Source organism: Diorhabda carinulata, chromosome 5 (genome assembly GCF_026250575.1).
Source record: "Diorhabda carinulata isolate Delta chromosome 5, icDioCari1.1, whole genome shotgun sequence".
Lineage (NCBI taxonomy): Eukaryota > Metazoa > Arthropoda > Insecta > Coleoptera > Chrysomelidae > Diorhabda > Diorhabda carinulata.
In genome coordinates this window covers 16,147,574-16,162,626 of record NC_079464.1, presented here as the reverse complement: position 1 = coordinate 16,162,626, position 15,053 = coordinate 16,147,574, and the positions used below count along the sequence as shown (strand labels likewise).

The window sequence follows — 15,053 nt, the reverse complement described above, 5'->3', positions numbered from 1 at the left end:
GCGTTAGAAAAGGTTTCGAGCGCGCACATTCTGAGGTTTTTCAGTAAATTTTTCCGTTCGGAAAAACCGGCTGGAATTTTCATATCCGACTAGTGCTGACCTTAAGAAGTGGCGTATGGTTATGTACCAAGTTGGGGTCGCCAGTTTACAAGATGAAATGGCGCGCATCTTATCGACCCTGTTTTTTGTAGCCAGATCTGGGACTATTATATGAGGAAAAACTTCCGTTCACATTAATTTTGAAGTTTTTACTAGCGAGCGGAATAGCAAAAACATTTTAGATAAATTCATTCTGGATTTAACCTAATATATGAGATTATTTTTGTGTAATAAACGAATATTTGTGAGCAAATACTTCTAAGTGGATGAAACAATCATTGTAGATTTGTAAAACTATACTATGACAATATATGCCGATGATTCCATCAGTCAGTTCATGAGATAATAGTGATAAGTGTTGATAATCATTTCAATTTTGTCAGCAACAAAAGAAAAATGAGAAACTGTTTCAGTAAATTGGAAATTTGAATCACTACTTATCACTTTTTCTATTTTATGCTTCTTACCATACTTTGAACACTTCAAGTATTATTCTAAAATATTGTTTTTGATTTGGCGGATGAACTAATAGATACATAGTGTTATTAAAGATATCCTAATGTTGCGTAGGTCTTCACAAATGGAGTATCAACTTTGCAGGTCTCCCTGAAACGACATAGATATTCAATTTAAATGATGAATCAATAATATTCACAAATATTAGGGAGGTAACATTCGAGTTCATATTATTTTAATGAGTCAACGTGCAATTATTTCTATACATATTTTTTTAAATAAAGGATTAACTGCTACAAGTTTATGATCGTCAATGGATAAATTATGAAGAGCTTGTCTTAGGAAAACTTCGTAAACAAATCCAACACCCTTATCAGCTTTTTATTTAGAAATGCACAGCTACACTACACAGTCAAAACTTTTGGCTCACCCTATACACTAATAAAACTTATTATTTTTATATTTTAAAAACATATATAGATAAGAAAATAGTAATAATCAAACTACAGTCTGTAATTGTGGCATATTTAAATATTTCAATCTTCGATGGAACTTCGATGGATAATCATCATCTATTTGGTTCCATTTGTTTTACAGGATATTCCAAGGATGTGAACTAGGATACTGCTATCTGAAATACTCTTTGCACAGCTTTGAGGAGTACTTGGGATTTTTGAGAAATTTTCTTCCAATTTGACACTGGCTATAAAGCACTACATTTTCCTTAATAGTTTTTATAGCATTCTTTATTCAAAATTCCTTGAATTTTTACCAGGTCTCCGATCGCATTTCCTTCAAAACATTCCCAAACCATCACCGAACATTTGCTGTGTGTTATAGTCGAGATACATGGATCTAACATCCGTTTTTCTTTTGACCTGCGCACAAACACTCAAAAAACTCGAACAACTCGAACTCGTACTCTTTCCCACTCTTCATTCGTTCAAATCTTATGTTCTATAACTTTTCTATAAGATTCTGCCACCATTTCAAAAAGGCCAGTTTCTCTCTATCCCTTTTCACTGAGTTGGTATCTCCGGGCCCGCATCATGTTTCATGATCAATTTTATCTTCAGCGATGGTGCTTGCATATTCTTCCACAATGTAGTCCTCTGTATGTCGAGATATTTTTAATTCGGCGGCAACGGTACTATTACTTTTGCCTATATTATGAAAATTTGCCATTAATCCACGAGTTCCAACCGATAGATTCCTGGTTTTACCTAACTAAGTTATATGTGTAAACTTGCGATAACGAAAACAATTCGTATACGAATTTCCCGAAAATTCTCATAGATTAAACTGGGACTAAACTACAATCATATTTAGCGAAGAAATAGCTTGCAGTAAAAGAATTAATAACTTACAAGTATCAACTTGTTTCACTCATCGATAAAACATCATGAACATGCGCTGGTATAAATTGAACAAATAAAGGACACTTCTATTTTTGGTTCGTAAGACACCGTTTCAAACTTTATTTGACAATATGGAAGAGAAATTTGTTAGAGTGTATCATTTTGAAATTTAATGGATGTATTATGGAGTGGGCAAAAACTTTTGACCGGTAGTGTATATTGCTTCAAGTAGTAAATAACGTACACACACTGTAATTCCCATATATGACCATGTATGACACAATATTTCAGCTTTGCAAAAGGATTCATTCAGATAACGAGACTGGTTACGAAAAAGGGTTTTATTTTAATTTGTTTTAGCTTTACTGCTTCCATCGACTCAAATCAGGTCCCTTTCAAAGCAGATCTTTTTAACCTTTCAAGGAATTCCAAGCAGACCAGTTGACGCAAGATTTGTTTATCAGGGGTCAGATTTTTTGGCACCAACTTCACGCAAACTTTTGTGATGTGTAATTCCTCGTATAAAATTTTTCTAACCGTTTCTTTATATGCGTTAATAGCTTCGGCAATAAACTTGAAGCTCATTCGACGATCTTCATGCACAAATTGGTTGATTTTTGTCACTGTTTCCGAAGTTGAAACAGTCATAGGGCGACCTGGGAGCTGATCCTCTTCAGTGCTCTCCCGGCGCACGAGATAGTGAATTGTCTCCATAGGCTTCTGGCAACTATTTATAGCACTCAGTCGGTGTTTTTCGAATTTAACGCGAAATTTCAACACCTATCAAGATAAGTTTAAAATATTTGCGCATGTAAATATCTCTTGGATTGGTTGAAGTAAATTTCAGAAAAATCATAATTCAATATATACGTACTCATCTTCCCAAGGACAAACATCATTCGATTTAGCTTCGGCTTGTTCTTGATCCTGCTCTTCAATATTTTCCGTTTCAATATCCCCTGCTTCTATTTCTAAAGTTTCTCCTATTTCCGAAGGGGGTAATTCACTACCTGGGGACTCACTATCAGGTTCCGCTAGAGGTGCTAGAGGTTCCTGAATCATACATATCGTGATTTCGCTAACATTCTCTTCTTTTTCTTCCAACTCACTAACTTCTGAAACAGATAGAGTACAATTTAGATTCATGGGGTTATCACATGATTTTGCGGCGGCAGTCGATGTAAACAATAATAAATGAAAAAGAATCAATCAACGCTATTTTAGAAGAATGAATAATTCTATTGGCAGAATTAAGAGACTATGCTCTTTTGATAAAAATGATAGCAATAGGAAACTGGAAGATATGGAGAATATGTAATATGTAATACGACACCATATTGGCTAGGGTTAAAATACACCTAATGTAACAGTTTTCATATTGCCAACCAAAACAACTAGGCCAGGTATTTAAACTTTTCCCCTCGGAATTCTTTAATGCAGTAGCGATTCATTTGAAATTTTGACAGATGATAAGTGGAATTTTTTTCACCGAAAATAACATCAAAAATCCAAAGATCAACAAATTTTGTGAAAAATGTCATATCAAGTTTTTCCGCCAGAGGCAGTTTTTGAGTTATTTGCAATTGGATAGTACGATTTTTCATCAAGAAAACCTCATTTTTCAATAGTTTTTTTCGTATAACTTTGTAATGATGCAGCATATATAATAAATCCAATGATAATTGGTTTTATTTTTATTTCATTCTTTGCAAAGGGGTAATTTTCAAGGGTTGAATAATAAAAATTGATAAGCAATTAAATTGTATTAAAATGCTATGAATTTTTTACAGTGAAAATGAAATTGCAATGTTTTATATCGTTGTTCCCTATGTTATTTTCATCAGGAGGGTAGTTTTTAAGGATTTTTAAGGTTTGATACTTCAAAGTGTATAAATTTCCTATTATATAATATGTCAAGATATTTATGCTTCATAGACGAAAAACATTTGAATTGAAAAAAAGTAGGAAAAACTATAATATTGGTATTGTTCGATAAGGGGTGGTTTCAACCCCTTAAAAACAAATCGCACACCTTGCGACCGTGTAGATATGGAAGGTGTGATGAGCTTAAGTCGAAATTTACAGGAAAATCAGAACTGCATTGAAAAATTCGGAGGTTTAGCACCATTATGAGCTGGAATGCCTGCACTAAACGAATAACTTTAAACTTTAAGGGTATATTCCTTAATGACCATACAAACTTTCTTGGTAAACTTTCCTTATCAAAACTAAATACCTCACTTTCAGCTGAATTGAAATCGTCGTTTTTCAATTTGCAGCTGCTTTAGTCACTTTTATGCACCCTCTTTGAAATTTGTCACCATAACTCGGCCAAAATATACCAAATAGCACTCAAATATTGTAAAGCACCAATTTATTAGGAGAGTATTCATACGAGTAGAAGTATCTTCTTCAAAGAGCAAAAGAATGACAACTTGGTAACTATATATGAATAGACTTCAAAGTAGACCCCTAGGTAATGAGACCATAGTCACAGGGCGAAATGAGTAGCCTAGAAGCTCCAATTCCTCCAATCACCAAGGTGGCAGTAATTACCCTAAGCACGCTGCTTCTTGTGGTTTTGCTTCATAGTCTTATTACAGTATCGACATTTGAACGTTTATCCCGATCTCTACGTTGTATATATTACACAAAGTAGTCCTTGTATTTTTGTTTGGTCACAATTGTGCCTTGAGAAACCAAGTGGTAAACAATGACATACGTTTCGTCATACAAGAAGATCACCATCAATTTAACTGGGGACTGATATTTACAGATTAATGTTGGTTAACGTTCAAAGGATGATAATTATAATTTCCTGAACAGTTGTGATTTAACATAGATTCAATTTCGATATCTCATTGTACTATAGTATTTTTCCTATTTATTTATACGATTTCTATTGGTAAGATGAATTGATAAGACAACTATTGTTCACGTTTTTAATTTATTTAGTATTGTAACGTGGAAAATAACTAGCAATGTTGAAGTAGGGGAACAATTATTAAAAAAAAATACTATCCATAAGGAGAATGGCGGGCATATACACCAGCTACATTTTTTCATTCATTATAAATAAATATAATAAATTCAACTCTTTAAGAAATATCCAGCAGCAACATGGAGTAATTGTTCAAACTTCACTATTCACTATTACTCCACTAATCGGAATTGTTTTATGATGAATAATTAATCAATAATTCACTTTGTTGAAAATGATTTCTCCAGAAAGTGATATTTCATTTTATTTTGTGTATAATCTTAGCATTAAAAAAAGTTCTTTCACGCATCAATAGAAATGCAGTTTGTACCAAAAAATTTATTATACAGTCATGATTAGGCCTTTACGTATTGTTATCGGCTGGAAATGCGAAAAACGCCAATGAAATTTTACAGGTAACGTCGATATTCTTGAAATTCCCGCTACCTCTTTCGTTGAATTAGTGGTAAATAAAACATTTTTTGTAGTTTGGTTTTTTGGTTGAAATTAAAAGGAATACTTTCAAAAATGTAAGTAGTTACTAAATAATCCAATGTTTCGTCAAATCATGATCAATTTTTTTATTTTTGGACCTACATCTTTGTGAATTTCTCTGGAGACGGCAAGTCCGGAGAAAAAAAGGGGATCCATTCGATGCAATCATTGTAGATATAAAATTTTTGTATCTTGCAAAGAATGATCGACCTCCAATGGAAGATGATGAGGAAAGTGACTAAATTTTTGTGAAATAAAATTGCTTTTCATTTATTTTATTGCTCTTTCGGGATCGGGAAATACGTCGATGGTAACGATTCGGTCAGGTTAGGTTTGGTTAGGTTAGGTCAGGTGCGTTTACAATCGTATTTCTATTTTTCTTTCCTTTTTCGTGGCACGAATAGGACTTTTTTGACCGAATTTTTAATTCACTTTTACAGGTATATTTTCTTAGTCCTTGTCATTCGATTGTGACCATTCCCTATAATTTTTACCTCCCAATTCTTCTTGGTGTTTTTCGCGCATCTAATCATCACGTGATCCACATGATCCTATAATGGCTTAGTTTTGTTTTTCATCAACTTATACAAATATATTATGAATTTTTGGAATTCATACTGAATTCACTGCTTACATCAACACTGTACCAACACTCACAATTACACTGTCTGACGCGCGTTTCGATAATCAAGATATCGTCTTCAGACACTGGAGGTAAACTGGTTATCAAAACGCGCGTTAGACAGTGTAATTGTGAGTGTTGGTGTAGTAGTGATGTAAACGATGTATCAGTGAGTATGTGTTGAACCTATTTTGAAATATTGAGCAGTAAACAGATCGACACAACTCTAAGAACACTCTTTTGTAATTATCTTGATTTTTTTTAATTGGATAACTGGATTTTAATTATTTAAAGATATATAACACTTACCTGGATAAATGGTTTCATCCACAGCCGAACTAACACTTATAGTAGGTGCTACAGACCCTGATCCGCTAGAAGTAAAAGTTTTTACAAGACTATGACTTTTTTTAAAAGTTTTAATAACTTTTTCCTCCGGCTCCGAGGATTTATTGTCTACGTCACTAATATTACCGAACGCGAAAGACGATGTCATATGCGTAGTAGCAGCGGAATTGGAAGCAATAACGCTTCCACTAGTACCTACAGTTTCGACGGAACTCAGCGCCGATACTTTATTAAGTGCCGTTGAGGAACTAATAATTGCGGTGCTGTCTTCGAACGAAGAAACTTTCCGTCTACCAACTGAGGAAGAAGAGTCCGCTGTAGTTGACGCCGTAGAATGTTGAATGGGAACGGAAACGGAGGCTCTTCTTTGGGGTTCTGTCGGCTGGGCGATTAGGTTACGACAACTGTCTAACGTGTGTTGTTGCGTTAACATACACGATCTCTGTACCTGTAAATAAAATACTCTAAATTAACGAATTTAGAAAAAACCGTGATGGATAACAAGGATGTATTTTTTGAAGGAAAGCGACTAGTGTTTGAAAAAACTGAAAAACACGTTTGAGAGATAATAAAACTGGAACTAACTTTGCATTTTGTAATTAATATTACACCACTCAATAAGTCGTGTGACTGACACACAGATGGCACTGCTATTGTCAAATCCATCTGACGTTTATGAACTACCAACTTTCAAGAGACTATGTGAAATTTAATGACATTTTGTTTAGTCAGAAAAAAGTGACAGCCATTTAAGTGAAGCTACTTCTGTTATTTTCAAAAAAAAAACAATCTGCTACTTCGAAAAGAACCATTTGTTTTTGGTTTGCTGAATTTAAACGAGATCATACAGAAACCGATGATGGTGAACGTTCTAGTCATCCAATTAAGGTGGTCACTCCAGAAAATATTGAAAAGTCCATTAATCGTGAATTGGAACTGCGTGAAATAACTGAGTAAGTTTTTATAAAACTGAGTGCCGCGTTTATTCGAAGTCGATCAAAAACAACAACGTGTTGATGATTCAGATAAGTGTTTGGCCTATACATGTAATACATCAAATTGTATTGTGTCGATATGTGACAGTAAATGAAACATAACTTTACTCCGGAATCAAACGATTATCATCTGAGGACTGCAGCTAGTGAACCACGTCCGAAACATCCAAAGGCGCAATAGTCAGCTGGGAAGGTTATATCTTATTTGTTATATATTATATTGTTCATCGATAATCTTCAAAATCGATAGCAAATACTTCATAGAGTTGTTGGATCGTTTGAATGCAAAAATCAAGGAAAAACGGCTTGATATGTCTAAGAAGAAACCTCTGCTTCAGCAAGATATTGCACCAATTCCCAAGTCGATGACAACGATGCTTAAATTGAACGAATCACATTACGAGTTGCTTCCTCATCTATTGTATAGTCCAAATCTAGCCCCCGGTGACTACTCACTATTCCCTGATATCAAAAAAATGCTCTTTGGTAAGAAATTCAACTCAAATGAAGGAGCAATTGATGAAACTGAAGCTCGATGACTGTTACGAGTTGGACAAGTGATAAAATAATTGTTTTGCTCTTTAAGGAGACTGAATTGATGAATAGAATCGATTTTTAGCCAAAAAATGTGTTTTCATTAGTTAGTCATACGACTTATTGAGTTATTACTTAGATCTGAGTCTGATTTCCAGTCCGCGGATAATTTTTTCCAATAGTTAAAATTATCCACTGAGTAGAACTTTCAATTCCACTACTCATTTTCTTTTCCATTTCCGAATAAACTAAAAATGAACCTTTACGATGAGATGGATGGTAGTATTTCTCAATGGGTCTCTTATGTATGTCACTGAGATCCTGGAATACCTTGACTGGTGAAGCTTCTAGCTTAGAAGCTTCTAACTATTTTTCCGTTACTGAAAATTACTCACTAAGTAGCCTTTCTTTTCTTCTCCATTTCCCCATTAACCCAACTCGCTCCAAGTAGTGATATAGAAATTTGAAACTCCACGTCACTCGTTATAATTTTTTTAGTTTCATTCCGAAATACATAGTTAGTTTTAAAATGTTACAGAAAGTGAAAGCAACTCGTGTTTCAATGCAATCGATGGGTTTAAGATGATTATTCGAACCTAATTAGGAATAAAACCAGTTTATCTAATAAAACATACCTTTCCAGTAACGTCAGCAACTGCGACACTAATATCTGAAGATGAACTTCCAGAGTCGAGCTGAATTGAATTTTTTCGACTTCTAGATTCGGTCGTACCTGTCTCCCACGGACAAACATCTTCAGATGTTGATGCTCCAGCTACAATAGCTATGTTGGGCTTCTTTACCCTAGACAAACAACAAACAGTGATATGAATATATTTATATTTGATTCTTTATCATCCCTTTAAGTCTTTAGATACAATTGTTATTATTAATTAATTTCTCAATATTAAGTTTTCTCCATTTCTCAGAATATCTCAGCTATAATGAGATGCAAAACAGAGGAAGGAAAATATCTAAATACCTCAATACAATGAGATATGAATATAAAAATTCACACCGTGAGATTTGATGATGGTTAGAATTATTTCGAAAACATATCGCAGGCTTTTCATAATTATGATTTTCTGAGGTTACTGTTATTAAATCTTTTTTTTTTAATATTATAAATTTAGATATTCAAATAAATTCTGATGTACAGAGGCTTCCAAAAATGTTCAATATTTATCATTCACCCTATCGAGTAGATCCTGCTCTAGACAGAATTATGTTGGACAGCTCAGAAGAACATTTACCTATGATCTAGCTGTCCAAGCTTCTGGTATACTCTGCACCCTATACTTCTTTTAATCTCAAGTAAGAGTTGATTAGATATTTTTGTCTTTCCTATTGGGACCGAAATTCAGAAAATGGAGAGTTTCCCAATTGAAACGTCATATGAAATAAACATTTATTGAATACTATTGAAAACTAAGAAAGCAGATATTCTTTAATAAGAACTTTGTAGTTATTCTTATTTAGCAAATGAGAAAGTAGATTTAATAGTTATTAAGTGTAAAAGTAACTCAAATTTCAAATAACTATTGAAGAAGTGATTAGTTTGGATAGTTTGACTGATAGAAACAATTGTATCTAAATCATTACGTGATTTATTAACTTCCAGTTCATAGAGTATGACAATAATTATTAAACATCAAATACTGGTGCTATACAGAAGGATATTTTTGAAGAGCGTGGAACAGTTACAGAGTCATTTACACCAAAATACGACAAAAAGACCAATTACAATTACTCAATTAAATATTCCTTCAATTTCTTATTTCTTAGACCTTTTCCTTATCCTTCTAAATGTTCTTGATTTTAGGTCTCTTCTGCTTTAAAATTAGTTTCTTTTTGTTTGTGAACCATTTCTAAAAATTCTCTTTTCCGTGCATTAGATTCCGTTCCGAGAATTACTCAGTTTCTATGATTGAATTTTTTTTTATCAAAAAAAAAATAAATTCATGAACGGAATCTAATAAATGGAAAAGATGATTTTTAGAAATGTTTATTTTTTTAACATAAGAACGTATAAGTAGCTTCTTTCTTCTTTTTCCATCAGTCATGGTCAAAATTGGAAGAGTAGAGAAATATCTTTTCGTGCTAACCTAGAATCCACTTTCTTCTCTTATTCTAAATTCTTTTCTAAGAGTTGAGCTGCTCTATCGCAAGATAATAAGTTTTATGATCATATTTTGGTTTATATTACCTATCCATAGTTATAACACATCGTGTATGTATTAAAATTTATCTTTTATTGATTGCAACTACTGTTACCTGAACAAAATTATTTCAAAAAGCAGCTATCTTCACAATTTTCACTTGTGCTCAGAAAAAGTCTTGTAGCCACTGACAATCTATAATCTGATAACGGAGTAGATTCAACAAATTTCTATTATAACCGAGCTAGCCAATTCACAGTCGAAGTAAACAAGCAAACAGGCGAGAAAGTCGACAGGTCGACAGAAGAACTAACAAAACTTTTCTTTGCAAATACTTCAGCTATGAAAATCTCTCTATTGTGTGTTCACATTCTTGGCATTGTTTCAATGACAGAATCTATGCGCCGAAATTATGTTTTGGACTGTATATTTATTACAATGCTTCGGTCTTGCCGTATTGTCGGAATAGTGTCAATGTATTTCCTTCACCATTCGCTTTCTACCATATTGTGACTATTATAGTTATTTCTTTAAGCAGAAAAGCTAATTCACTACGGGGATATAAATAACGTCATTAGTAGAGGTGAGTGTTTGCCATCATGAATGTGGCTCGCTGGGAGATGGACAATTTTTATGTTCAGCACTCCGTTCCTGCGCCTAGCCAATAAAAACAGATATGCAGTTTATATGCAACAGCATCAAATTCAACCATTTTCTGCTTATTTTCTTGATGTGGCGTACCTTGGTTTTATTTGTGTCGATGAGTTTCCTATTTAATTTTTCCAAAGCACATAATTCCAAACGTTGTTTATCAAAAAACATTACCTTAGGAAAAAGTCGAAAAATAACTCGAATAGGAACAACATTAACAAATCTTAAAAATGCTAGAACCTGAAGCAAGATCCAGTCAAACTCTATAAATACGTGATGAGTGATTCGATCATAAAGCAGAAGTTTGCTTTAAAAAAAGTTATTAACAAGTTACAGAGTTGAAATTTTTCTTAGATTCTCTAGATAGTCTCCGTCGGACTCTACAGACTTTTGCCACCTCTTCAGAAGCTGTCGGAAGCTTTTTTCGTGAAAATCTCCCGGTTTGTGATGTAAAAATTCTCGCACGAAGGATTCCACCTCCGCATTACTTTTGAATTACAGTCCGTCACGTACTTCTTGCAAAGGACCAAATAAATAATAGTCACATGGCGATAAATCGAGACTATGAAGAGAGTTTTTTGGTATTTCCTAACCCAATTCGTTTAACGTATGCAGTCTGGCGTTGTCTTACAGCAACATCTCACTAGGGATTGGAATATCGCGTTGTTATGATATAGAAACAGGTTTCATTGCGATTTAAGTAGATTACTATAATACTGCGTGTTCACAGTTCGTTGTTGAATGAGAAAATTAACCGCAGTAACTCCTCTCATGTTCCAAAATACGGTACACAATACCTTTCCCGCAGACAGTGTAAACTTCTTCATCCACTTCACAGACGCGCGTTTACTCTCCGGAATATATGGATGTACCCAAATCTCGTCTATGATAGATATTCGGTGCAATAAATTTTTTCCTTCCTCATTACACCGCTGCAGTAGACGCGTACAAACGCATCGTGTGAATTGCTCAAAATTCAGAAGTCTTGGAACTAATCTGACGGAAACTTTATGGTAACCGAGTCGTTCATGAATTATTTGCTCAATGCCAAATACCCTGATCTAATTCTTCAGCTATATCACATCGGTCTCTCAAAATCTTAAAAAAAATCTCCGCTGATTTCACATTATCTTTTACTAAAAAACGAATATTGATGCGTTGCGCAACATACATTGGTACATCCTTCTTGCTCATGGTTATAAGAACAGTGAGGTTACATGGTTCCAGCTGTTCTTCGCTTCGCTCCGTAACAGTGCAGTCTAACAAATTCATGAGAATTAACTATTGGAATACTACAAAACGTTCGACGTAATTTATGCATCATAATTTTAGTTTTGTCAATATTTGTAAGACATTCGATTCTCTTTGCAACATTCGCTTCAAATCATTTTTGATGTGGCAAAAAATACCAAAATATTCTGGACCATTACTATATATTCTAATAATTGAATCAAATACTTTTCTAATGATATGTATATTTGAACCCAAGATACTGGAGGAGTGAGAGGAAAGGAATAGACACATGGCAGATGACTGTATCCATTTTAGACCAACTCAACGCGTTTCAGTAATTTCTCAAAATCTACTTAAGATCCAAACAATATTGAAATTTACTACAAGTTCGAAGAGATGATAATGAAGCTACATTGGTGGTGGACTGGTGTAGTCATCTGCAAATTCATTTTGACACATTTTTTAGTATTTTCTGTCGTCTACGGGCTCTCAGACAAACTTAAATATATATACACAAGTGAAAATTACCTCACATAGTTAGATTGATACTTAGACCAGACACTTACAAGCACTTCTACGTTGGTGAAGATATTAAAAGGACAAACGTCAAAACGATCTTGTATCAGAATGCATGAACATTCTCTTAGCTGAATCCAAAAGCATTGTCAATGATTTTATAGATCGAAATTGGTTTTCGATTCCTTCATAAGAATTAAAAATAATTTTAATTGTTTTAAACAAATTGAGATCGATTATCATTTCCTGAAAAAAGAATCAGAAAGTGATATTCCCATTCTCTTTTGATAATTGGAATGCGAAAAGAATGGGAATGAGTAATTTCAATTTCGAATCGATTTTCAGAAAACTGAATTTTATTTTGTAAGAAAGTGTATCGAAAATGACTGACGTTAGTCCTTATAAATGAATTTCTTTTTCTAGTCCTTATAGGAATGAAATACAAGTATTATTGCGACGTGCATTGTGAAAATAACTGCATTTGTGGCAATTATTTTCAGTTTTGAATCAAACATCCATGCTTCATACTGAAAAATTGTACTTACCTCTTGCTGTTGCGTATTCATCTTCGCAAGAAAGGATACATATACAATGCGGTCGGTCCATATGTATGGAATAAATTCCATTTAAGCATTATTATGTACTCCAGCACCCCCTCTGAATTAGAAGCACCCCTTTGAAAATGTTGAATAAGAAAGGGGATCTTGTGGCACCTTGGTAGAAAGTTTTTAAAATTTGGTGCAATCATAACTGAGAGAATTAATTTTTAAGATGAAATATTTTCATAATATGTCCATCACAAAACTTCACATAGAACGAAAATAATAATATTGCATAATATTTGGAATGTTTTTTTCCAATGTAAAAATTCAAAAAAAAATTTTCTCATTTATTATTGCGGCGAATTCAAAAACCTTCATATTACTGAACAGAGGACTGAAATCCCCATCCAACAAAGTGCCACACGATCCTTTTTTAAAATTTTCTATGGGGTGTTCATAATTCATACTGGAGAAAGATAATATTTTTTTACTATAAATTGTCAATTTCAAAATGATAATCGACCTGTTTCAGCTTTTGTTTTAACATAGTACATATCAAAGCTAAAATTGAATTTATACCATACATGTAGACCGCATTGTATATTGTGGATAGCTTATATAAAAGAAATGTAAAATGTGTGTTTTATCTTAAATGATTATTAATTTGCTAATAAAAAGGTATAAAGGTATAAATTTGGTATAAACGCGATAATAAATAAATAAAATCAAAAATTCTGTATTGATTTGTATTTTCAAATATGCATTTTTTGATAAGAAAGTTATGAAGCTACTTTCATGAGACCGTGCTCAGCTTTTTTTATTTCAAGTGCAACCCCCCTATACAGAAGCTTCACGCTGTGACTGTAAAAACATGTGTGTCATTTACATTTAACCTTGAACTGTACTTTTTGTATTAAGCTTGAACTGTACGCTTTGTACTACCCGTAACTATTTTAATTTCTTCAATATAATCTCCAAGAATATTGTTAAAACCTATTTATCATTTCATTAAACAAATGTATTGAAAAAAAAAATAAATACAACTAATTTGTAATTTTCCCATTGTTGAATGATCCCTCGAGATTCCATGAGATTTAACCATATTTTGACATGTCTTTTATATAGCTATAGTTGTACAACATTCATATCCTGTTAGGGGAATATTTATAAAGACGCGATTATGTTGTATGTACAAAAGTTTTAAGACTGGTTTTTATTATTTCGCTCACAACATATATTTGGAATAATCATAACAAATACTGTTACACAACATTACATATAAAAACTGTTCATTTTATAAAGGCGAGAATGTACTTAAGCTCATGAAATGAAAAAATTGAGAAAACTGGTCTATCATAATAATATTAAAGTTTAGCAAATATTCCATGAACACAAATAAGACTGAATCCAAGAATGAAATGTATAAGATACACAATTCTACAATGATCTACAAACAACATCAAAGATTGAGCCAAATAAGAGGTGAAAATGTGGATTTAGTTATGTACAAGGATCTTCTGATTCGACCGATATTATGATAGTATCAACATTGTTGTCAGATATTTCCATTTTCCGGAAAAATAACGATTTCTGTTATTTCAAATGTATAACCCTGTATATTTTTCGGGCAACAATATATTAATTTATAAGACTAAGATTGAACCTTTCTGGACTTATGACATAGAAGCGATTTCTTACACCAAAGTGGACTAACTTTAATATATTTTCCGAGCTTTCGAATACTTATGTATGCATCGTCTGGAAAGCTTCAGAATTCAATATTCAAATTGACGTTGATAGAAATATTGATTAATTGAAATATTGATTCTGATCACTACAGGAATTTCTATTAATTTTCAATTGGTTAGATTATGAATGACGTTGAATTTTTATAGGTTAGATAAGGTTAAGTTGTAGTGAATTATGTTCAATATTGATTGGGTAATTTATGGAAAACATCAAATTTCAATAGGCTACGTCGTTATGAATATAGCTGAATATTCATTGGTTAAGTTGAAATTTATAGGTTAAATGAAGTTAGTTGCACAAATAAAGAAAACAATAA

At 33.0% G+C, this 15,053-nt stretch overlaps 1 protein-coding gene across 3 annotated transcripts in view; it reads right to left on the bottom strand.

The window, feature by feature from the left end:
• Nucleotides 1-319: 319 nt before the first annotated feature.
• The window catches only part of LOC130894131 (regulator of G-protein signaling 9), an 83,993-nt gene continuing 69,259 nt past the window's right edge, over nt 320-15,053 (bottom strand). For all 3 annotated transcript variants that reach the window (XM_057800729.1, XM_057800728.1, XM_057800730.1), the window contains 4 exons: nt 8,523-8,691; nt 6,320-6,806; nt 2,788-3,028; nt 320-705 (listed from right to left, as the gene is read on the bottom strand). In XM_057800729.1, coding sequence (XP_057656712.1) covers nt 645-705; nt 2,788-3,028; nt 6,320-6,806; nt 8,523-8,691 — 958 coding nt within the window. In that variant the 3' untranslated portion in view covers nt 320-644. The remainder of the gene's footprint in view (nt 706-2,787; nt 3,029-6,319; nt 6,807-8,522; nt 8,692-15,053) is intronic.